The 24,617-nt window shown below is 51.5% G+C and overlaps 1 protein-coding gene across 3 annotated transcripts in view; it reads left to right on the forward strand.

The window, feature by feature from the left end:
- ATG7 (autophagy related 7) overlaps positions 1-24,617 on the forward strand; it is a 314,637-nt gene that overhangs the window by 196,657 nt on the left and 93,363 nt on the right. The window contains exon 19 of one of the 3 annotated variants that reach the window (XM_090021030.1): positions 5,320-5,338. The exons of the other annotated variants lie outside the window; for them this stretch is intronic. Within the exon in view, the coding sequence (XP_089877156.1) occupies positions 5,320-5,322 (3 nt within the window). The 3' untranslated portion in view covers positions 5,323-5,338. Of the gene's footprint in view, positions 1-5,319; positions 5,339-24,617 lie in introns of those variants that run through there. 3 annotated transcript variants of the gene reach the window in all.

Genomic DNA, 24,617 nt, shown 5'->3' on the forward strand with positions numbered 1-24,617 from the left:
AACTCAGAGATTTATTTATGTTTGATTATTTGTTTGATTATGTACATAAGGGAAAAGTTGTAGGGTGGAGAGTACAGAGAAACTCCAATCAACATTAATTGTAATGCTGTTGAGAAGCTACCACCTAAGGTCCTTAGAAAGGCACCTTACTCATGGTTAGGATTGCACTTACTGCCACATCTCATGCACCATGTCCACACATTTTGCCATCTAGAACAGTGACAATCAACCTTTTTGGCAGGCATACAATAAATTAGCCCCATACACTTCCCCGGCCTGATCTGCTGTTTTGCTTTCTGCTCCCTACCACCTGATCTGTTGCTGTGCTACCTATCTCCTCCCCACTCTGCTGCGTGCCACACACACAGGCTGTCCATCCCACTTGTGGCACATGTTGTGGCACAGGGTTGTATGGCACACAGCCCTGCAGATTGCCCATCCAAGTGGAGTGGAAAGGGAACAGCTGAGAAATTTTGCTCAGAGATATGTGGATTAGATTGCTTAACCCCTTTGGAGGGGCAGGGAACCTCTAGCTGGGTGACCTTTCCCCCAGTAAATGCCTTTACAAAAGAGAATGTCTACTGTATTGCTTACATATGGGTTGCATTGCCTTACCATATGAGTATGAGTTAGTTCATAAGGTGCCACTCTACCCTGCCTGTTTTCAGAGTGGGAAAGATCACCTCCTTTGTCATTTTATTTGCTCCTGTGCACATCCTGTGTTCCAGCTTCCATCCAAGCACATTAACTTTTCTTTTCTTGCTGTATACACAGTACCAAGTACCAAGATTTAAAGTACCAAGATTTGTTGCTTTAGTTTGATGGCATTGAACTTTTCAAGGGTTACACAATCTTTTCTCATAATTGTTTTACTTCAGTCATCTAGAAAATGAGATGATTGGTTCCTGTCCTCTTATCTGCTAGTATGCTTTATTTCTCCAACACTTAACCTGGCATTTTATTGTTTTTAAATCTTACCAATAATGCTCCCATTCACTATTATTTCCGGCCTTTCTAAAGCTTGCCTTCTCATTAGTTTATTACCATATTTACTTGAATAGAAGACAACCTTGATTATAAGACAACTGCCCAATAATTAGATTTTATAAATGGAAAATGTATAAATTTGTTATAATTTTCCAGGTATAGAATCTAATTATTGGAGGTTTGCCTTTAATTTGTCCACCTCCCACTGCTCCAGCAGGGAAAATAAAACTGGGGGGCCGGGTAGCCCCTTTGCTCTCTGCTTGCCCCCCCCCCCCACACACATCTTTTTCCCCTGGCTGCCTCTTCCCCCTCTCCTTACTGGCAGACCCTTCCATGAGCACATAGAACTGAGGAGCAAATTTGAAAACAATGCCCTCAAAATTAAAGATATAGCAATTTGCATATAGTACCCATATGCTTAGTTCATCCAGAATTGATGCATGTTATGTTTTTTTGAAACTGCTGTAGGTTTAGCACACATACTCCATAAATACACTTCTGAGCAGCACTTTCACACCCACTAATATGTAGTACAAGCTATATATATTTTTTGCAAGTATGTGTGTGTGTATGTATGTGTATATCTATACACACACGTGCACTTATACAAACACACACCTATACCTTTACCAACCTGGCTTGTGACCAGTATGGGTCACTTGACAGTCCAAAATGTACCTTTATAGTTTTTGTACCTTTTACATTTTCATTCCTGTTACAATAACCACACTGCACAGCCATGTACCCACACTCCTGCATGCCTGCACTCCTGCATGTCCATGACCATCACTTTTGACCACAAATTATGCAAAGGACTGCCTCAGTGCCCTCCCCCTCCCTTCACACCCTTCCCAACTCCTCTGCCTGTCTCCTCAGTCCTTTCACTCATCATTGTATATCTTAGATAGATTAGTGTAGCCCATCTAAATTTGTGGTAGGTTACCATCAGCATCACTTCTCAGCCTTTTGGCTAAAATCAAGTGAAACAGGGTCATCTAAATCCTAAGGCCTGTGGGCCAGGGGCTTCCATGTAGTTCTTGGATTTGGGGAGCATCTGAAGCCTCAGACTGATGGGTCTGGGAGGGAGGATACTTGCTCAATGGTAGGGCCACACAGACTTGGCAACTGAGTTCTGCTCAGTTGAATTTTGGAACTTGACTATTGGGCTTTGCCCAACTGAATCTGGAACTGATTTGGTCTTTGAAATGAAATATTAAAAATAAAGAGTGTTTGCCCAATGTGAGCCATATGTTTTATAGTCATGCTCAGTGTTGACTGCATTCAGTCAACCTCATAGTTGGTTTTCATTGCGGAGTACATGCTGCTTTTGGCAGCAGTTTAATGATAGACCATGTATTTAATGACATTCCCGTGTATGTGCCAGAGCACTGTCTGACAATAAGCAGAAGAGGGGAAGGAGCGGGGGTGGGAGGGGCGCACGGAGCCATAGGTGATGTACGGGGGGGATACAGGGGATAGGCACCCTCCAGAAATCTGGCAGGACATGGAGCACAGAGCTGCAGCCTGGCGAGAGCCCAGGCCCAGCACCAGCAGGAGCAATGGCAGTACAATTCCTGCACTGACGGCAGGCTGTAGGGTGTGGGTCTGCAGCCTGTCTGGAGCAAGCATCCGACAGCAGCAGGGATGGGAGTGGCAGTGAAGTGGTGCCCCCCCCACTGTCAGCACTTGCACATTGTCTGTGGCGGAAGCAGAGGCTGTGAGGAGTTGCGGGGCAGGAAGACTGCGGAGAAAAGAAGTGTGTGCAACCCCCAGGGCTGAGAGATTGTGGCGGCTGCATCTCCCACCCTGGGGCCTCTGCACACCCATGAGCCTGGGAGATTGCAGCCATGCCTAATGTCTGCCAGGACCTAGCTGGCTCCCAACACTGAGAGGTGGAGTGCTGCCAGGACCCACAGTCAGCAGCTGCTGCAGCTGAGAGTCCCCTCTGTAGCTAGACTACCACCCCTTGCTGGCTGTAGTGTACCCCTGTGTCAGGAGCTCCCAGCTGCAGGGAAGACCCTGCTACACATTCATACTAAAGCTTGATAGCAGCCAGCTATAAAGTTAGTACATATTTTTAAGTCTAACTTTATAGCTGCTTGGAGCTTTTTGTGGTGTCATAGGTACTTTGCACATGTAGCTGGTCTCGAGGTAATTGCACAATTAACTAGTTAATCATGTGATACTTGTAACAAGTAGAGTGGGCCTGCTTCTATTATTCCTTTAAAGCTATATACCATCATTCTTATTTTGAGAATTACATGCACATATACATAAGATTTTCATGTCCTGCAGAATATGGTTGGACCTGCATTATTTTTTCTCTACAAAACTTTCCTTTTCAACTTCCAGTTCTACAAAGCTCTTAAGATATTTCATGATAAACTTTGAAAATTTTTTCTAAATAACATAAAATTGGCTAAGAACAGTTTACTTTTGAGCAAGAGACTAAGCTGCCTGGTACACCTACATACTGTATAATACCACATACAACACTTCTCATTTCTTTCATAGTTTGTTGTTATTTTGGCAATATTTTTTGAGCCGATTTCCAGAAAGCAATTGAATCTTTTCCTTTACCTCTCCTATTCTTATGCAGTAAAGTTGTTCAAGTAATTAAACATAGTGCGTTATGAATCCTTTCATTTTTACCATTTACTTTAGCAATGGAAATGCACTACATAAACAGTCAGGTCCAAACTCTAAACTGGTGTTTAATGCAGCAGAATTAATCAGTTCAGTGGTTTCTTCAGAAACACCAATAGTTCCAAATTAAGTTCAGATGTTATTTTTCTCCAGTTGTTTCAGATGTGAGATGGAATGTATCATGTTGTAGAGATGCAAATACAGACAATTGATATTTCCAATGATTTATCCATTTTAACTTGCCCTTAATATACGTTTTCAGTAGTACAAAGTATGGAATGACCTCCAGTTCTTGTAAAGACATGTGTCTTTCTGTTATTATATTATAGTTAAACAATAAAAAATTGCCCATACTTGCTTTTCTTTGGCAACTGTAGAGGGTTAATTATCAATTTAATCTCTAATTATCTAAGCCCACCCAAACAGCAGCTTTCTGTCGATTAACCCTCCAAAGGGTAGGGTGGATCTTTGCCCAATGCGTATCTAACACCGTGTGTATTAAATAAATAAGAGAATTGCTGAAGGTATACAAATAAAATGATTTATTAAATTGCAGCAAACAGCAGGTAAGTAAACAACACATACACACACAGTTCCCACAATTACCCTTGCCAATACAACAATATAATATTTACTCAAGGATGGGGTAGACTTTATTGAGGGAAAGGGGGCACTTTATTAGGCTTGTGTCCCTGCCTCTGGTCTTTCGAGCGTGGTCTGCTCCTCAGGCAACTGCTCAGTAGGGCTTACCTTCCTCTCATCTTCGCTTACAGTCTAAATGTTGACTTCAGACTTGTGTTTGCCTCTTGAAAGTTGGGGGCTAGGTAAACAATATAAGGAAGTGGAAAGGAAGAAATCCCAATGGAAATTTAATTTCAAAACATATTTTAAAAACCTCTAGAGAAAGTGAAATAGAGATAAGGATGTTTAAGTGACCAGTTGCATATGGACTAAAGATATCTTTCATTGTTATGTCTGTTGCAAAGGAAAGCCAAATGTTGCATGGTTGTTTTTAATTGTTGTGTGTATATGTTTTGGTTCAGTTTTCTCTTAACTTGGAAACCTATCCAGACTGGGATAGAGTCTGATTTGTACTTGATTTTTCTTTTCTTTTTTTTTTAATCATTAAGAAAATGCATTGCTGCTCTATTCCCTAGGGATTAACTTAGCCCCTTTACAGAAAGGCAGCGCAAGACCATTTTGCTAGTCAAGTCCCACCTAATCCCCTGAATTTAACCATATGGCAATGAATGTTGCTGCTCTGTTATTGACATGACATTTCATAATGTTAAAAATACATAACTTGGTTTGGAATTGTGAGCAAAATGTAGAGTAAGTAACTGAACAATCTGCCTAACAACAGCTATTAAGTTCTAAAATGTGAATGTCTAATGTCCTTAAGACACTTCCATTAAGCGTTGTAACGGAAAGAAATAAATTAGCTCTTAGGCATCGTGCGTCTTGCAATTATTTCATTATCATTTCATAAAAATGGAGTGATAGGAATTGAATGTTAATTCTTATCCTTAGAAAAGGGGAAAATTCAACTGGTATTTAAGTTATGGTAAGGAATCAGTGATGTCTCTAGGTGATGTGTCTGTATCAGAGTTAAAAGAGCGATCATAGGGAGGGGAGTTGATGCAAAGATTTTTTTGTCTTATAAATATTTTGCTTTTCATTTTTTAGTAAATGAATGCTGTAAGGGGATGGGGATGCGTCACTTATCGTGAGACCCCAATCCCCGGATGTCCCCTGGAGAGGAGGGGGTACGCGTTGGACCGTCCCGCTTTGCCGCTCTCGCCTGCCACGACTTGATGGAAATATGGGGGTTCACCCGTGCCGGGAAGCTGGCGGTCCACGTGCCGTACCGTACGTCCAAGGTCCAGGGGTCCTGAGGGCTCCTCCTCCCCTACACCCTCGCCCGGTCCTCCGGGTGGGGAGCCTCCATTAGGGCTCCCTTGTCTTCGTGCTAGCCCCGCAGTGGGGGGGTACCCTCACACTGCTGGACCCTCACCAGGAGTCCTACCAGCACCTAGTCTCCCTGGTGCTGATCGCTCCTCTAGTCCTGAGGTGTCTTTACCTCTTGTGGCTCCCTCTCTAGACCGGGGCGGGGCTACAAGCTCTGCCTCCCTGCCCGCGGGTCTTCCCCCGCGGCCAAGCGGCCCGCAGCCGCCGGAGGAGGGCCCCTCCGACCGAGCCTCCCTTCCCGGCTTCCTCCGGTGCAATGGCCACCGGTCCCTTTTCTACCTTCGTCCCGTCGGGGTCCGCGGCGCTCCCTGGCTCTGCCGCTTCCCGCCTTGCAGGCTGCTGCTGCGCCGCTCCGGGCTTCTCGGCGGCCGGCCTCGCTGACGCCGGTCCCTGCCGCCCGGCTCCCGGCTCTACCAGTCCCGGCCCAGCTGCCTCTGGACCTCCGGCTCCCGGCTTCGCCGCCGCCGGTTCCCCGGCTCCCGGCCTCGCCGCTGCCTGCTCCCACCGCGTGGCACCCGGCGCGGCCGTACCTGTCTCCGCCGCTCTTGGCCCCGCAGCTCCCGGCTCCGTAGCACCTGGCTCCGCCGCTCCCGGTCTCGCAGCTCCAGGCTCCGTGGCTCCCGGCCTCGCAGCTCCCGGCTCCACAGCTCCAGGGGCAGGCTCCCGCTGGAGCCTCCGTCCTCCTCTGCTCGGGGTAGGTGGTTCCTTTTTATCTTCCCGCGCCGGTCCCGCATCGGCGTGGTTCAAGTTCCGGGAAACCTTAAGTTCCCGGCCGTGCTTCCGGGTCCGGACCCGGAAGTGGGGCGGAACTCCGGGGCTCCCCGCTCGGGCCGGGCCCCCCAGGGCCCTGGCCCCCTCACACACCCCACCCCTCGAGACGCCGCTAGGCGTTCCCTTTGCTGTGCGATATTCGCCCCCCAAGGGCTTCTCCCTGTCCGCGCGGGGCGGTACCGAGGGCTCACGGGGATTCTCTATCTCTCCCCACCGAGACAGGAAGTCTGCTACGGTGTTGCTGCGACCGGGTTTATACCCGATTTTAAACTGATAGGGCTGGAGTGCCAGGGCCCACCTCGTTATCCGGGCATTTTCGGTTTTAGCCGAGTTGAGCCACCGTAGAGGGGCGTGATCAGTTATTAAACGAAATTCTCGGCCCAATAAGTAGTACCGAAAATAGTCTATACCCCAACGGATAGCAAGACACTCCCTTTCAATCGTAGAGTACCTCTGTTCGTGTTCGTTCAATCGGCGACTGGCGAATGCCACGGGGCGTTCGACTCCCTCCACCTCCTGCGAGGGGACCGCTCCCAGGGCGTACGCTGAGGCATCCATCTGTGGGATAAAGGGGGCGTTAAAGTTAGGGGTATGTAGTACCGTTCCTCGGCACAAGGCCTGTCGGATCTCGTTGAACGCCTTGCGCCTCTCTGGGGTCCAGTTGACACGTGGTGGTTCCTTCCCCTTGGTGGTGTCTACCAGGGGATTCGCCAGTTCCGCAAACCGGGGAATGAACCGCCGGTAATAGCTGGTGAGCCCCAGAAAGGCCTGCATCTGCCGCTTGGTTGCCGGCGCCTCGTAGTCCCGAAGTGCCGCCACCTTATCCCGTAAAGGCCTTACCAGCCCCTTGCCTACCTGGAAGCCGAGATATTTAGTCTCTGATCTTCCCAGGGCACATTTCTTTGGGTTGGCCATCAGGCCCTTACCTCGTAACTCTTGCAAGACCTGTCTCAGGGCCCGGAGGTGTTGCTCCCATGTCTTGGTAAAGATCACGATGTCGTCGAGGTAGGCGGCGGCATATTCCTGGTGGGGTGCCAGTATCCAATCGATTAACCTTTGGAAGGTCGCGGCGGCCCCATTGAACCCGAACGGCATCCGTTTGAATTCATAGAGGCCCCAGGGGGTCCCAAAGGCGGTCTTAGGCTGATCCTCCCTTCGCAGGGGATCTGCTAAATCCAGGGTGGAGATGTAATTGGCCTGCCCGATACGCTCCACCAGTTCACTTATCTGAGGCATGGGGGAAGCGTCAAACTGGGTGATGGCGTTCACTTTCCGGAAATCCACGCACAGCCTTAAGCTGCCGTCCGGCTTCGTCACAGCCACCAACGGGCTCCGCCAGGGACTGCGGGAAGGCGTGATGATGCCTTGGGCCAGCACGCCATTAAGCTCCTCTCTAATCGGTTGGCGCCGGAAAAAAGGAATGCGTCGCCACTTTTCCCTGGCAATCTGGCCTGGTGGCGTCAGGATCTTATGCTCCACACCTCTAGCCTTCCCCGGGGTCTCTGAAAACACATCCCCAAACTCTACGACTAGCTGTTGTAACTCTTTCTGTTGGTATGGGGACAGGGACGTCCCTTCCCCAAGTGGTCCCCTTTCCCGGGTCTTCGGCCCAGTCTCCCCCTCTTGACACTCCCCATCTACCGGCTCTCGGTCCATTTCCGTGCGGCTCCTGCCACTCCTTCAATAGGTTGATGTGCAAGACCTGGGACGCCCTCGGATGGCCCTCCCTTCAGACTTCATAATTGACCGGGCCGGTTCGTCTTATGACTCGCGCTGGCCCCTGCCACCGCGTCTCGAACTTACTATGCGAGCTGGGCAGCATCACCAACACTTTCTGTCCGGGCTGTAACTCTCTCTCCCGCGCTCCCTGGTCGTATCGGTCCTTTTGTTGTCTCTGGGCCTGCTTGAGATTGTCCTGGGCTGCTCTCTGGGCCTTGTGGAGTCTGTCCTGCAGTTCCTGGGTGTATTCAGCCACCGGGCGGCCCCCTCGCGCGCCGCTTTCCCAGCTCTCCCTTAGGATGTCCAACAACCTTCGGGGTCGGTGTCCAAAGACCAAGCTGAAAGGGCAGTAGCCCGTGGAGGCCTGCGGGGCATCCCACACTGCAAACAGCAAGGGTGGTACCAACAAATCCCACCTGGCTGGATCTTCCTGTGTGCAGCACCGGAGCATCCCCTTCAGTGTTGCGTTGAAACGCTCGACGAGCCCATTCGTCTGGGGATGATAAATCGACGTTTTTAGGTGGGTGACATGGAGCACCTTGCACATGGCTGTCATTACCGCCGACATAAAGTTCTTGCCCTGGTCCGTGACGATTTCTTGCGGGATCCCGAACTGGGCAACCCACTTCATAAGCTCCTCGGCCACCTTGGAGCCCGTCACCGTCCGTAAGGGAATCGCCGGAAACCGGGTGGCGTAATCGATAAGCACCAATAAGAACCGGTGGCCGGCGGTGCTGCGTGGTAAAGGCCCCACCACATCAAGCGCCACCCTGGTGAATGGCTCCCGTATAACGGGCATCACCTGAAGGGGAGCGCGCGGGGGTTTGTGGGGGTTCACTAACTGGCAGTGACGACATTCTTTACAAAACCTCTCCACGTCCTCATATAGGTGAGGCCAGAAGCACCAGCGTATCAGCCGGGCCTCTGTCTTCCTTTTTCCCAAATGGCCTCCCATTGGATTCCCATGAGCTAATTGTAATAAGGGTGTGCAATAGCGGCAGGGAATTAAAAGTTGACTTCCCTCCCGCCCTGTCTGGGGGTCGGGTTTAATCCGATATAGCAGACCCTGTCTTAACTCGACCCGGGGGCCCTGTCCCCGATCTGCCGTGGGGCTTACCGATTGCCGCTCCTGTTGGAGTGCCTCTTCACGGAAGGGTCTCAGCTCCGCGTCCTCCTCCTGCGCCTCCCGGAACTGGTAACTGTTCGCCAGGCCGCCCAGCTCGCCCGGCCAGGGCGGTTCGGATTCCTCCCCTGCTAAGCCTTGTGGGGATCCTTTCCGCGGCTGGAGGGTGGCCAGCACCTCGTATATCTCCGGCCAGTCCCTCCCCACGATCATGGGGTGCAAGATATCTTCCTTCAACCCCACGGGCAGGCGTCTCGAAACTCCCTGCAGCCGGACCTCTAGGATCCGCCACTCGAAGTGCGTCTTCTGATTGTGCAGGCAGACTAAGTGGATCCCTGCACAACGCGGGGCGCGCCTCCATTCTACCAGCGATGGTCTGACTAGGGTCTATGCGCATCCGGTGTCAATTACGGCCATGAGTGGTCGCTGTCCCACCCAGGCCTTTACTCGCGGCAGGGGCCTGGGGAAGGCGTCATCCCTGCCGCCCACCCCACAGTCCATAGGTTCCTCCCGGGTGTATTCCCCTGCTCTGCTGCTACCTCTGGGGATCGGGGTCCCCTTACCGGGGGGGTACTCGGCTTCGGTTGGGCAGGACTGGGCCAGGTGCCCCCTGCCGCCACACCGGAAGCAACTAACACCCGAGTTCCCCGGGGTCTTCTCAGCCTTACTTCCCCTGCCATTTCGGGGGGAGCCTTCCGCCCTCGGTTTTCCCCGACCCGGGCGTCGCCCCACCTGGGCTGCTGTATATTGCTCCGCCAACTGGAGAGCCTGTAGGGAAGTTGTGGGGCCGTGACACCTTACCCACTGTTGGGTGTCATCCTCCAGGTCCGTCAGGAACTGTTCTAGCAGAACCTGATCACATATTTCTTCTTTTGTGGTCTCCGTCGGCCTCAGCCACTTCATCATTTCATCTCTAAGGCTGTGCCACAACATCTTGGGGCTTTTCTCTCCCTTGGTCTTGTTTCCTCGGAATGCCTGTCGGTGCTTTTCCGGGGTGATGTCTAGGCGTTGTAGAATCTCGGCCTTCACCCGCTCGTAGTCACTGGCCTCGGCGCGGGTCAGGGCTCGGTATGCTGCCTGGGCAGGGCCTGTTAACAGGACTCCCAGCCTACTGGCCCATTTCGTTCGGTCTATGCCCACGGCGAGGGCCACTCTCTCAAAGATTTCTATGAAGGCCTCCACATCGTCCTCCCGATTCATGCGGGGCATGTTCATTTCCCCGCTATACGGGCCCGCCCTTGCCTGCTGCTGTTGGAGCAGATGCTCCTGCACACTCGCTTGCCTTAAGGCAGTCTGCTGGTGCTGCTGTAGCAGCTGGGCCATCAGATGCAGCGTCTGCTGCGTCACATCCGAGCTCGTAGGGAGCTCCATGGTGCTGTGGTGCTCTCCGAGCTAGGCTGGGTTCGATTCCCGGCCAATGCACCAGTTGTAAGGGGATGGGGGTGCGTCACTTACTGTGAGACCCCGATCCCCGGATGTCCCCTGGAGAGGAGGGGGTACGCGTTGGACCGTCCCACTTTGCCGCTCTCGCCTGCCACGACTTGATGGAAATATGGGGGTTCACCCGTGCCGGGAAGCTGGCGGTCCACGTGCCGTACCGTACGTCCAAGGTCCAGGGGTCCTGAGGGCTCCTCCTCCCCTACACCCTCGCCCGGTCCTCCGGGTGGGGAGCCTCCATTAGGGCTCCCTTGTCTTCGTGCTAGCCCCGCAGTGGGGGGGTACCCTCACACTGCTGGACCCTCACCAGGAGTCCTACCAGCACCTAGTCTCCCTGGTGCTGATCGCTCCTCTAGTCCTGAGGTGTCTTTACCTCTTGTGGCTCCCTCTCTAGACCGGGGCGGGGCTACAAGCTCTGCCTCCCTGCCCGCGGGTCTTCCCCCGCGGCCAAGCGGCCCGCAGCCGCCGGAGGAGGGCCCCTCCGACCGAGCCTCCCTTCCCGGCTTCCTCCGGTGCAATGGCCACCGGTCCCTTTTCTACCTTCGTCCCGTCGGGGTCCGCGGCGCTCCCTGGCTCTGCCGCTTCCCGCCTTGCAGGCTGCTGCTGCGCCGCTCCGGGCTTCTCGGCGGCCGGCCTCGCTGACGCCGGTCCCTGCCGCCCGGCTCCCGGCTCTACCAGTCCCGGCCCAGCTGCCTCTGGACCTCCGGCTCCCGGCTTCGCCGCCACCGGTTCCCCGGCTCCCGGCCTCGCCGCTGCCTGCTCCCACCGCGTGGCACCCGGCGCGGCCGTACCTGTCTCCGCCGCTCTTGGCCCCGCAGCTCCCGGCTCCGTAGCACCTGGCTCCGCCGCTCCCGGTCTCGCAGCTCCAGGCTCCGTGGCTCCCGGCCTCGCAGCTCCCGGCTCCACAGCTCCAGGGGCAGGCTCCCGCTGGAGCCTCCGTCCTCCTCTGCTCGGGGTAGGTGGTTCCTTTTTATCTTCCCGCGCCGGTCCCGCATCGGCGTGGTTCAAGTTCCGGGAAACCTTAAGTTCCCGGCCGTGCTTCCGGGTCCGGACCCGGAAGTGGGGCGGAACTCCGGGGCTCCCCGCTCGGGCCGGGCCCCCCAGGGCCCTGGCCCCCTCACAAATGCAATCAGCAATTTTTTTTCTTTCTGTCATTGAATTCCATCAGAGTGTATGCACCTCCATAGCCATCAGGAAAAGTTCAAAGTGTATTGGTGAATTAGTTTGCTGTTTTGGTTTTAAAAAATCATTTAACCAGAAAAGTCAGCTTTCTAAATTTGTATAAGTAAAACTGAAAACTGTATCTCTGATTCAGATCTCTGCACCTCTTAATGCACTAATCAGGGTAGTAGTATTTCTGGATTATTGGTGAAAAGCTAAACTACTGTCATCATATTTCTCAGCATTACTTAGATAACGTTTGAATCTAATTTCAGTCTCTGGCAAATGAGTATTTATTCATAGAAAAATACTGGAAGTTCTTAAAATTAGAGACATATTGCTTTGTTAGCCAAATGTTCAGTGGCTAAACAGTGACAGAAGATGCCAATTCATCTGAGTTTAATGTGCTGTTTTTCTGATGAAAACAACTGTTCTCTCTGAGCTCAGATCATCAAAATAATTTCAACTAGTTTTGTGTTAAATCTATAATTGTTCTTTCCAGAGATGGAACAGGAATTTGTGTCTTTATGATCAGATGGCTGTTCTCTCTAAATTTAGTTGCCCTCAAATTTTATAATGAAATAAAATTATAATTCATCACATTAAAATATTCTGCGGAGGATCGTAGCTCTGCCCCAACTCCAGACCAGGCTTTCAGTGCTGCAAGGAGCCGGGGCAGAGCCACAATCCCCTGCTTGTGTACCCCTGCTGGGAGCGTGCAGGCTACAGATCACAGCTCAGGAGCAAGCTGCCCTCATCCCAAGTTCCCAGTGGCTCTGGAGCAGCCCCTTGAATTACTAATAAATTACGTTGCTGGTGCAGGAGAGGCTGGTCTCCATGGCAACCCCAGCCTGAGCTTTCCCGTTCAGGTGAAACCGGGGTCTCCATGGAGACCAGCAAAAGCCATGCGGGCAGGGGTGGCTGGGAAATGGAGTCTGGCTGCCAGCCGGATCGGTCATTTTGCCCACCCTTGTTTTAGAGGAAGAGCATATGGTGATGGCATGTCTAGTGTTATCCATCTTCTGTTATACCCTTCCCAGCATCAGCCATCATTGATTTACGGATGTCAGAGGATGCATTCCTGGCTGTCCTATTTAACGGCTATCATTGGACGTGAATTTGGATAGTGTGTATATTTTAGTCTGTTCCCAAACAGATAATTCATTTCAAGATTTTGTATTGCTTTATCTAATTTAGCCTAACCTAAAAACTGCTGCTGATTGCCTCACAATCAGTAATGAAAACAGGAAAGATCTAGGACATCAAGTCTTTAAAGAGGGACTAAAACCTTCTGTGTGACTGAGAAGCAAGTTTTATTGAGAGATACGCTAGACAAGCTTTCCATCACAATGTGCCTTTCCTCAGGCCCAGGTAATTTAACTCGTGAATCTTGATCCAAAACTTACTGAAGTGAAAAGAAAGTCTGCAGTGACCCTTGAATCATGTCCTTCATGTTTTAGTGCTAACACAGCACCTCCTCTGAGCTGTTTTGTCCTATGTTCTGTTATTCAGTTTTTTAAATTTGATTTTTTCTTGCTTTATTTTGCATTGACAGGTTTTAATAACTAATTTTTTTCTCTCTCTCACCCCATACTTTCTCTGTCCCTCCTAATTTTGATTTTCTTACTTGCTGTCATCCAGAACTATCCCTGTAAAGCAGCCTACCATATTGTTATCTTCCGTCAGTATTGGTATCTCTAGCCTTCCTTGAGCAAACTGTTGTCAGTCAGTCTATACTTTCCCAGTACGTCAACATTAGGCATTTTCACTAGGGCAGCTACATCAATATAAATACACCTGTAGCAATAACCTCTGCATTCCTAAGGCCTTGGTTTTATAGGCCTGGCAGAAGAGATTGGTCTCGAGAAAAAAGAGGACTCGTGATTGTTAGCTTACATATATGCACAAGCAGCAGCATTTCTGTAGCTATAAAACCTCAGAAGATTTCCTTTGATTTCTTGAGAAAGTTGGTCATAATCCCCAATCTAAAAGGCTTAATTAAGTCTCAAAGCTGCAAAGACTTGTTCACTTAGAGTCATTTCAGGAGAGACCAGTGTCTCAAAGTGGTGCTGGAGACTGTGCTTCAGAAACCTAGAGTTAGCAAAATGAAATGTGTTGTGTAATTTGCAGAAGGTTTCTGATGTGGAGAATAATCTCCTGGAGTAAAGCCTTTAAAACTGATTCTCTACTTGTACTTTACTGTTCCAGTGCTTGTATGAATACAAGCGGAAAGAAAGTCACAAGGCATTCCTGTGCCTTCATAAAGTTAAGTACAGTATGATGAGACCTAGAGTTTTGTTTCAGTTGCCCAAAAGTGATGTCAGTTTGAGATATTTGAAAATAGTCTACAGGCTAAAATGACCCTAATCCTGGATAAATGATCCCATTGCCCCTGAACTGAAATGCTTTCTGAAATAGCACAGAAAGCTGCTTTATTGACTAGTTTGTTGTCAGGTCTGTAGCTGTACAAAAGTCTATACAGAAAAGGAAACTCTGCATTTTTTGGCTTTAAGTAGTAAACTGGGGAACTGGGTAAAGTTGATTGTACCAAATCATAGGAACAACTTTAAAGGGATTAGTGCAGAAGAGACCAGAATAAAATCAGAAAGTTCCTTTCAAATTTTACTGTTTAATTCCCAGGAAGGCTGTCCTCGAGCTGTTGCTGATGATGACTGGGAGGCAATAGCAGGTTGCTTGGAAATATCCACCCTGTTCTAGCTTCTAAATAGACAAATCCCCTCAAAGCAATGATAAAAAATTATCCCCTACAATTGAATCAGGAATTGATGTAGCCCGAGTTAGGGCCATTTCTAGGAGACCTAAATAGGCAATTTTGAGTATACTGGGTTTTATTATGTATATAATTACCATTTGTTGCAAAAGTCCCTTTTACAATTTTCACTACTCAGTTTTCCTTGTGAAACTTTGAGTGTCTCACTGCCTTGAGTGGCAACAGAATCCTTTAGTCTGCTATAAGAGATTTTCCACCCCAGCTGAGTGAAGCAAGACATGTGCTGCTGCTTGGCCACAGCTTGAAGGTGTATATTTAGTTCCCTGTGCAAATAGGGAACTATTTGATTTGGATTCAGATTCAACCAATTCAGAAGCCAGCGATTTGATTTGGAGATTTGGATTGCTGTTCTGAATTGATTTGGCCAAGTTGGCTTCGGTAGATTCGGCGCTGATTCGGAGAGATTCAGCCATAGAGTATAATGAGAAATCAATGAAATACCTATAAATTTGTCATATTTTGGCTGATTTGGATTAAACTTGCAGGAATGGTAGCCCCTTCTGAGGGCATGAAGCCTGCCAGGTTTCAAGGAGACAGATGCAGGGGTGTCTGGGAAACTTCACCTCAAAGTCTTGAAAGCAAAACTCATGTCGTGTGTGTGTGTTAAGCCACAGCAGGGTAAAAAGTGCAGTCGTGCTAGCTGCTGCTGAAGCCGTGAAGCCTACGAAGTTGTAAGGAGGTAGGTGCAGGGATTTCTGGGAAACTGTACTTCAGGCTGCTGACAAGCAAAACTCATGACATGGGTGACACTGTGTGTGTATTAAGGCACAGGGGGTTGAAAACTACAGGGATGGTGGCCCCTGCTGAGGTCACAAAGCCAGCTAGCTTTCAAACAGATAGGTGCAAGGGAATTCTGGGTTCTGGGGCCCTGCACCTCAGGCTGCTTGGTGAGGCCGCAGCTGGAGCACTGCGTCCAGTTTTGGGCTCCACAATTCAAAAAGGATGTGGAGAAGCTTGAGAGAGTCCAGAGGAGAGCCACGCGCATGATCAGAGGTCAGGAAAACAGATCTTACGATGACAGGCTGAGAGCCATGGGACTCTTTAGCCTGGAAAAGCGCAGGCTCAGGGGTGATCTGATGGCCACCTATAAGTTTATCAGGGGTGACCACCAGGATCTGGGGGAACATCTGTTCACCAGAGCGCCCCAAGGGATGATGAGGTCGAACGGTCACAAACTCCTGCAAGACCGTTTCAGGCTGGACATAAGGAAGAATTTCTTTACTGTCCGAGCCCCCAAGGTCTGGAACAGTCTGCCATTGGAGGTGGTTCAAGCACCTACATTGAACACCTTCAAGAGCAAATTAGATGCTTATCTTGCTGGGATCCTATGACCCCAGCTGACTTCGTGCCCTTTGGGCAGGGGGCTGGACTCGATGATCTCCCGAGGTCCCTTCCAGCCCTAATGTCTATGAAATCTATGAAAACTCATGACATGGGTGGGTGACACTGTGTGTTAAGGTATGCCCTCGCTGGTACTGGGGCCTCTACACAACATGGTAGTGTGCCCCAATGAGGTCTCCTCCCCTACAGCCTCATCCCATTCCACCACTTTAAATGGTAACAGGTATAAAATACCATAGTGAGTGAGCACTAGCACAGTAGCACCAGCACCATCTCAGGTAGTCAAACTGTGACAGAGCCCTTCTTTCATCTTCTGCAGGAGCTTTTTCTCCAGTGTGTCAAGGCATGCCCTCACTGTCTGACTCTGTGTGTGTGTGTGTGTGTGTGTGTGTGTGTAAGGTGCACCCTCAATGGCACTGGGGCCTCTACACAACACAGTAGTGAGCCCCAATGTCTCCTCCCCTACAGCCTCAGTCCAGTCCACCACTTTAAATAACAACAAGTAAGACAATCTGGTGTCTTTTAGTGGGCCAACTGAATAGTTAGATAAATGCATTTTAGCAAGCTTTTGGGTTGAAAAACCCTATCTCAGGCTGAGGAAGCACCTGTATTTGGTTTGTGTGTCTGCAGGTCCTGGATAGAAGGAATAGTGAGGAAGGGAGAGATTGGCCTAGCATGCAATGCAGGCAAGAAAGCCAGTCAGTGAAAATGGAAATGGAGGCATCAGGGGGTGAGGGACAGGCTGGGGTGGGGGAGAAGAGGGGTGTAGCAGTGCAGCTAAAAGTGCAGAGGTGCCTGGGGAGTTGGATGTCCTGCACATTGTAGTGTGTCAGAATTGCACTGTGTATATTGAATCCATGAATTTCTGTACCTATTATCTAGGAGGCTGATGGTCATAGCCCTGGCTCTGCAAAGTGATTTATAAATACAAACGAGAACCTAACCTCATCACCAGAACTGAAGCCAACAATCTCCAGTACCCCCACAAGCTGCACACCAGAATCCAACAAAGACAATACCCAACTACCTGTGGGGGCACATTCCTCACAAAAAAAACCACTCTGCCTCCAGTCTCTCAGGCCTGATCCTGAGAGAGAAAAATTTACAAACTGGGGCTATGAACTTCACTTCATCAGCCTCTTAGGTACAGAAACTCATGGACGCAATATAGACAGTGGAATTCTGACACAATGCAACCTGCTGGACATCTGAGTCCCCAGGTACCTCTGCACTTTTACCTTCGCTGCTACATCCCCCTTCCCCTCACACCCCAGCCTGTTCCTCACCCCTTGACATCTCCATTTCCATTTTCACTGACTGGCTTTCTTGCTTGCATTGCATGTCAGGACAGCCTCTAGCTTCTTTACTATTCCTTCCATCAGGGACCAGCAGACACACCAACTGCAGGTGCTTACTCAGCCTGACAAAGGGTTTTTCAACCTAAAAGCTGGCATCCCAGGCAGCTTACCTGAGCTCACCTGGAGCCTCACAATTTCACTGCAACCAGCAAGCCTCAGGCCTGTCAAAGACATGACAGGTCTGGGCTTTCCCCAGCCAGGACTGTGCATGTGTGGTAGTTGAAGTTTATGGCACCTCCTACCCACTTTTCACCAGAGGATCCTTGGTTCTGGCATTTACGGGGTGCTGTGCCACCAGCAGTCCTACCAGGCCTCCCTGACCCTGGCAGAGTGCAGTTTTAGTGATCATGTCCAGGACCTGGGGCCTCCATCCCCACAGCCCTAGCCCATACCTCCAAGTTTGTCCTGGCAAAGGAGCTCAGCAGGGACATGTTCTTCCCCTGCTGGCTGGTGATGCAGTGAATGCGCCCTCCAGCTCTGAGACTGGGACAGTAACACTAACTGATGTAAAAAAATAAAATGGAAATAGGTCCAAATAGAGTGAGGAGGGTGGGATTCACGCTGTCTGCAGATGGAGCTTGGGAACCCCAGCAGTGGGAGGTTCACCTTCAAGAACACAAGAACCAGAATCCTAGTAGGTGCAGTAGGGTGCCACCAAACCAGAATCCTAGCAGGTGTGGTGGGGTGTCACAACATCCCCAGCAATGCTGAATACCTCTCGTTTGGAACATTGGTTGGTGGGCAGGACAGGTGTTGCTGGGCAGCTGTGGCAAGATCCTGCCACGTGGCTGTGGCTTGCTCAGTAGGCCAAGAGGGTCACAGTCCAGTAGCTCCACATCCTTGGTGAGATAGGTAGCCACCAAAGCCTCGGCGCTACCTGCCCAAGGCTGGGATCTGGTGCGTTTGGACCCCAGCACTGAAGCCATGCCCTTGGTCCACGTTGGCAGCGGACCTGAATGGAATAGACTGGCTGTTGCTAGTGCTGGTGCTGGGAGTGTTGGCATGGGAAAGTGGATCCCTCTTTTCCACATTCCCTCACCTCTGACCTTCTGTCTCCCTGCACCTGCAAAGAGTGATCAAAGGTTTTGGTGCTGCCATTGCACATGCTCCCCTTCACCCTCGAGTTGCACATGCCCACCAGCATGTGGACCATACTGGACCACAAGAGATCCAGCCATCTCCTGATGCCCTCCTCCAACTGCCTCACCAGTGCCTACAGGTCTAGTGATAGCTTCCTGTCCCAGCCAGGAACATTGATCCCCTGGAGCTTCTCCATTTGGTTCTCCCATTCCCTCACTATGGGGATTACCTGGCTAAGGAGGGCATCGCCAGTGCTGAGGGTCTTAGTGGCCTTGCAGAAGGGCTCAAGGACCACCAAGATCTGGGAGATGGTATCCCACTTGGCTCTGTTAAGGGGACTGTTGATCTGATCTCTCTGTGAAGGCCATCTCATGGATGACCATTCATCAGCTGTTGCTCCACCAGCCTTCCCTCACCAGGTATGTGGAGTTTCACCGAATTTCCATGTCCTGCATGATTTTGTGGTGTGTGATACTCAGCTCTGCCTGTTTCTCCTGCAGCATCTTCCCCACCTTGGGCGTGTCTGCACATGCACTTGCAGCAGCTCAAATAGAAGTGTTGCAAATTGGAGCCAGGGCTTTTTGCCTCAGTGCACGTGCCCAGACATGCACTTTCTTGTGGAGCAAATTGTGCCACTTGGGGTAAAATAACCCTGCCCAGCTCCATCCGGATCTGCAGCCAGGAGCAGCTAGAGCTTGGGGCCAGCACCTATGCTGGCCCCAGCAGTATAAAAACCTGCCTTGGCCAGCAGCTCTGAGCTACTTACCCTCAGGAGCCTCTGGGGGAAGAAGTTGGCCATGCCCCTTCCTGTCCCGAGCTGCTGCTGCTGCTAGCTTGGTCTCAGGAGGTTCTGGGGAGAAGATGGCCAGGCCCCTTCCTGCCTCTGGCTACTGCTAGCTGCTGGCTTGCTCTCGGAGCTTTTAGGGGTGAGTTGGCCATGCCCCTTCTTTCCTTGGGCTGCTGCTGCTGCCCCCTCATGATTGGGGTCCTCTACATGCCATTGCCCCCTTGGGGAGGGGCCCACCACACTGCACCACACCCCTGCTTCTGCACCCCTGCTTCAGCCTGCTGCCCAGCCACAGTCTGGAGCCACCATCACTGATGGAGCCCAAAGTTGCCTTGCCTGCCCCAGCTGCCTTGGCAGTCCACCCCTCGCCTTCACCTCCACTTTCACCTGAAGCTTACCCTGAGTGGCTGAACTGGATGGCTACTACCACCATTGCTGCTGCTGTTGTGCTGCTGCTGCCCCCTCTCAAGAGAAAGAGGGAGATTCCCTGTTGCACCACCTTACACCACCTGACACCACATCTGCACTGGATTCCTCCCTAAATGACTGATTGCTGCTGCCCTCCTCCACAGCTGCCTCACTGCATCTGATCCCACTTCGTTTTTCCTGCCTGTTACTCTGCTGCTGAGAGCCTGGTTTGAGGCCTGAGGGGCTCCTCAATTGATCTTCAACAAATGAAGCCCCTCTATTGCTCCAGCTACCAAATCTGCCTCAGCAGCTTTCCTTGTGAGTTTTTCCATTGTGTGGTAAGTCCTGTGGTCCACTCCCCCTGCCCTGGCATTTGTTGTGTGGCTGAGTAAGCCAGCTTGAGTTTCCCCAGCCCTTGTGTGTGTGTTCCCCCTCCCCCACATTCCCCAAGCATAGCCCTCCTGGTTTTTTTCCTGTGGGGCTGTAGCTCAGTGATCTACAGCCCTGTTCCTCTCTGCCCTCCTTCCCCCCCCGCCCCACAACCTCACCTTGGCCCTATCAGATTCACCAGCCCCACTGGATATTTTGGTTTTCTTTATTGTCTTCCCCCCCCCCCCATGTGAAACAGTGGCAAGGCAGGAACCTTCTGGGGGTGAGGGGCAGATGCCCCACATAGCTTCCTGCAGCCCCCACTATGGGAGGTACCATCTGACTCCTACGGGTCAGTGCAGGTGACCGGGACTGGCTGGAGGCTTCTTTCACTCTGGCTGAGTTTTTGGCTGCCCTCTGCAAGATGCCTGGGAACAAGGCGCTGGGCATCAGCAGGCTGACCGTGGAATTCTACTGGGCCTTCTGAGATGTCCTCAGCATGGACTTTGCCACAGTCTGGGCCAAATCCCAGGGAAGTGGGGAACTCCCTCTGTTGTGCCAGGATGCCGTGCTGACCCCCCTACCAAAGAAGGGGAATCCTCATGACCTGAGGAACTGTCATCCATGTCCCTCCTGTGCACAGACTACAAGGTGGCAGTGAAGGCCATCTCGCTGCACCTGTAGTCCGTGCTGATGAATGTGATCTATCCCGACCAGATGTACATGGTGCCCAGATGTTCCATCTTCAACAACCTGTACCTGGTTTGGGACCTTATGGAACTAGCGCATTGGGAAGACCTGTCTTTCGCCCTGATATCCCTGGATCAGGCATTTGATAGACAGTGGATCACAGGTACCTCACAGACACGCTGCAGGCCTTTGGCTTCAGGCCCTGCTTCCTGTGGGCTCTCCAGGTGCTGTACACCTCTGCAGAGTGTTTGGTCAAACTCAGCTGGACCCTGACAGAGCCCATCCTATTCAAGAGAGAGGGATGCATCAAGGCTGCCCAGTGTCAGGCCAGTTGTATGCGTTGGTCGTGGATCCCTTCCTCATTTTCCTGCGGGGGTGGGTGACAGGGTTGATGCTCCAGGAACCGGTGGTGCAGCTGGTCCTGTCAGCATATGCTAACAATGTACTCCTCACGATCCAGGACTCAGGTGACCTGGCACAGGTGGAGGCCTGCCAAGCATTGTACTTGGTGGCCTCCTCTGCCTAGGTCAACTGGGTCAAAAGCTTTGGTGTGGTGGTAGGTGACACATGGCAAGTGGGCTCACTCCCACCTGCACTACATGGGATTCACTGGAGCACAGGCTCACTGCTCTGCTTGGGGGTCTACCTGTCCCCCACAGACCCCTCCCTGCCGGAGGATTGGCACCAGCTGGAGGCAAGGGTGGTGGAGTGGCTCCGGGCATGGGCAGGACTCCTGAGGTGTCTCTTCCTGCATGGGAGTGCTGATCCCCAGCTGAACCAACTGGTTCTGTCCATGCTTTGGCACCGCTTACACACCCTGCCTGTGCCACCCCCCCCCCCCCCCCCAAGGCCCTGGCAGGGTTCCAGAGATGGGCACTGGAGTTTTTCTGACCACAGCGGCACTGGGTCACTGCAGAGGTCCTGAGCCTCCCCTTGTGGGAGGGCAGCCAGTGCCTGGTTTGCCTCTGCAGGCAGGTCCTGACGTTCCGCCTTCAGGCCCTGCAGCAACTGCTATACGGTATCAGTTGCCACATGGCATGAGGCCAGCTGGGTCATTTTGTCCTCCACCAGTTCCAGGGGCTCCGATATGACTGGCAGCTCAGCCTGTGGGGTTTCTCCCTGCAGGACCTGTGAGGGATGCCAGACTTCTACCAGGACCTCCCCTGGGCCTGGAGACTGGTCTCCATCTCCAGGTCCCCTGCAACAGTTGCCCGGGGTGCTGACCTGCTCCTTGAGCTCCTCCTCTGGAACCCCCAGCTAGATGTACCAACAGCAGAGGCACCCTGGTTGCAACAGAGGTTGATCCTGGCTGATGTCACCCGTATTGGAGATCTCCTGGACTATGATAGGCAGGAATGGGTGGACCCAACTGTGCTAGCCCAGTGCGTGGGTCTACCCACAACACATGCAACCTTCCATCTGGTTCAGGTGGTAAAATCTGCCCCACCTCCCAGTGTCCTTGCCCTTGCTGACCAGGTCGTTCATGGTGGCAGTCCCCACAACCTGCCCCCTCCTTTGTCCTCCAGCCCACCAGAGTTTGTCATGGGGGCCGGCACCTCACCTAGCCTTGCAGCACTTCCTGCTCCACCACCTAAGCTGGCTGGAGGACACCAGACCGATCCACTTTTCCACCATCCATCGCCATCACCTCTACACACTCGCATGCTGCATGATTCATCACACCACCTTTGCATCCTGCCCAGACACTAAGTGGTAGGATGTGTTAAGTGATGGCATAGCTGGGACACCCCAGTGGCTGAGTCTGTACTCCCTCATCCTACAAGCCACTGAAGACCTCAGCCGACGGCTCCTCCATGGAGCTGTTGCCACAGGCATATATATGGTGAGCTTCGTGAACACCCCAGTCTCCTGCCCCTTCTGTGGGCAGAGGGAGACCCTAGTATACATGACCCTTGAGTGCACCAGCCTATAGCCCTTCCACCTCCAGAACCTCCTCCTGAGGTTCTGGTTGAATTTCACCCTCCACCTTTTTGTTTGTGGTCATCCCATCCATGGCCCCACCAAGTCACAGGACCTCCTAGTCAACCTCCTCCTGGCCCTCTCCAACTGGGCCCTGTACTTGACCAGGAAGGAGGCTGTGGCCAGGAAGGTGCCCAGAGACTGTGGGGCCATTTTCCTTTCCCTCGGCTGTGCACGTTTCTGGGCAGAACATGAGTGGGCAGCATTCACCGGCTCCTTGGATGCCTTTGAGTACCGGTGGGTCCGACCCGGGGGGGTCTGCTCAGTGTCCCCCTCTGGACACCCGCCAGCCCACCCCCCACTGGTCTCCAGCCCCCTGCTCATTCCCCTGCTCCTCTCCAGCCTTCGTAGGCTGGAGATGAGCAGGAGGCTGGAGAAAGCAGGGGAAGTCTCCAGCTCCTCTCCAGGGGCTTATCTCTAACCTTCTGCTTGTTCCCCTGCTCATCTCCATCCTCACATGCATGTTTCATGCAACTTAAAATGGAGTCCAAACAGATAAAATATTTTAATACTGGAGTTGTTACTTGAATCCACATAAGAGCCTGATCCAGCTTCCACTGAAATCAGTGGGAGTCCTACCTTTGTCTTCAATGAGAACTGGATTGGGTCCTTTGTCCCTGGTGCCTAAACACTTTTTTGAGTCTATTTCATCTACAGCCCTAAAATAGTGGCCAGGGTGTTAGAAGGGAAGGAAAAGAAAGGAATCAAAAGCACCTATGTGATTTAGGAGTCAAGATCTCATTGAAAATCTAGCACACTAAGTGTTGTATCACTTGCATTAAGTCACTTTTGAAAATGTATGTGAGACTCCAAAGTTCCTCAGATGAAGGGTAGAGATGAGTAGGGGGCTGGAGAGGAGAAGGAGCAGGAGAATGAGCAGGAGACTGAAGACAGCAGGGGAATTCTCCATCTCCTCTCCAGGGGTTTGTCTATCTCCAACTCCCTGCTCATTCCCCTGCTCATCTCCAGCCTCCTGTTCATTGGCTTCAGCCCCCTGCATATTCTCCTGCTTATCTCCAGCCTTAGGAGGCTGGAGACAAGCCCCTGGAAAGCAGCTGGAGACTTCCCCTGCTCATCTCCAGCCTTGGAGGCTGCTGCTACTGCCAGTGAGTGTGGGGGAGCGGGGAGAATCAATGCGGGGCAGGGGGAACAAACAAGGAGCTGGGAGAATGAATGGGGAGTTGGGGAAACAAACTGGGGCTGGGGCCCCTTCCCTGTTCCTTGAGCCTTCCAACCCTCTACTTACCTGGCATGAAGCCGGTCCCAGGTCCCTGCAGCTTGCACCACTGCCAGCGCTGTAGGGCAGGCAGCATGCTTCAGCACCAAGTAAAGGGCCAACCACAGAGATGCTCTGGCAGGCTACCATATTATGTTTGCTTCTCTGCATGGTGATATATTACACTGTCAGGGAAAACACTGAGCTGTCTTTTTAAAAAGTATTGGGAAAAAAGAGAACAAATATAAATTGCAAGAAATGAATTGGATAAGGATATGAAAAGTAGAGGGATTCTAAGCTAAGCTAAGCTATATCCTGTCCAATCCTTTCTGAGAACAAAAAGGAGCAGGCAACTGACTAGGAAGCCAAACCAGTCCAGTACCTTTAGATGCTGTTGCTAACTCAGGTAGAAGCAGCTCACAAAAGGGACAGAAAGTCTGCAGACAGAGGCTTTTAGGCTGCTTCAGTGTCCCTTCCCCAGATGCTGTGATTGGAAGGGGACTCAGGGAGAGATCACACCCACTGGCCAGCTAGAGATGTCAGTCCTTCCCCCCCCAATCCTCCTCCCTCTTCTAAGTTTCTGTTTCCCCTGAAATACCACCTCCGAATCTTTTCTGAATCTTTTCCGAATCGATTCAGAGGCTCCAAATCAATTTGGAAAGTTTTAAGCTTCTAGCAATTCGATTTCAAGGTTCGGCCTCCAAATCGGGCATAATCTTTTCCGAATTGAATTGCGAACTGAAGCTTCGCACAGTCCTAGTGTGTATACTCTTATATACCCTAAT

The sequence above is a fragment of the Crocodylus siamensis genome, chromosome 11 (assembly GCF_052110815.1).
Source record: "Crocodylus siamensis isolate JL-2025a chromosome 11, ASM5211081v1, whole genome shotgun sequence".
Lineage (NCBI taxonomy): Eukaryota > Metazoa > Chordata > Crocodylia > Crocodylidae > Crocodylus > Crocodylus siamensis.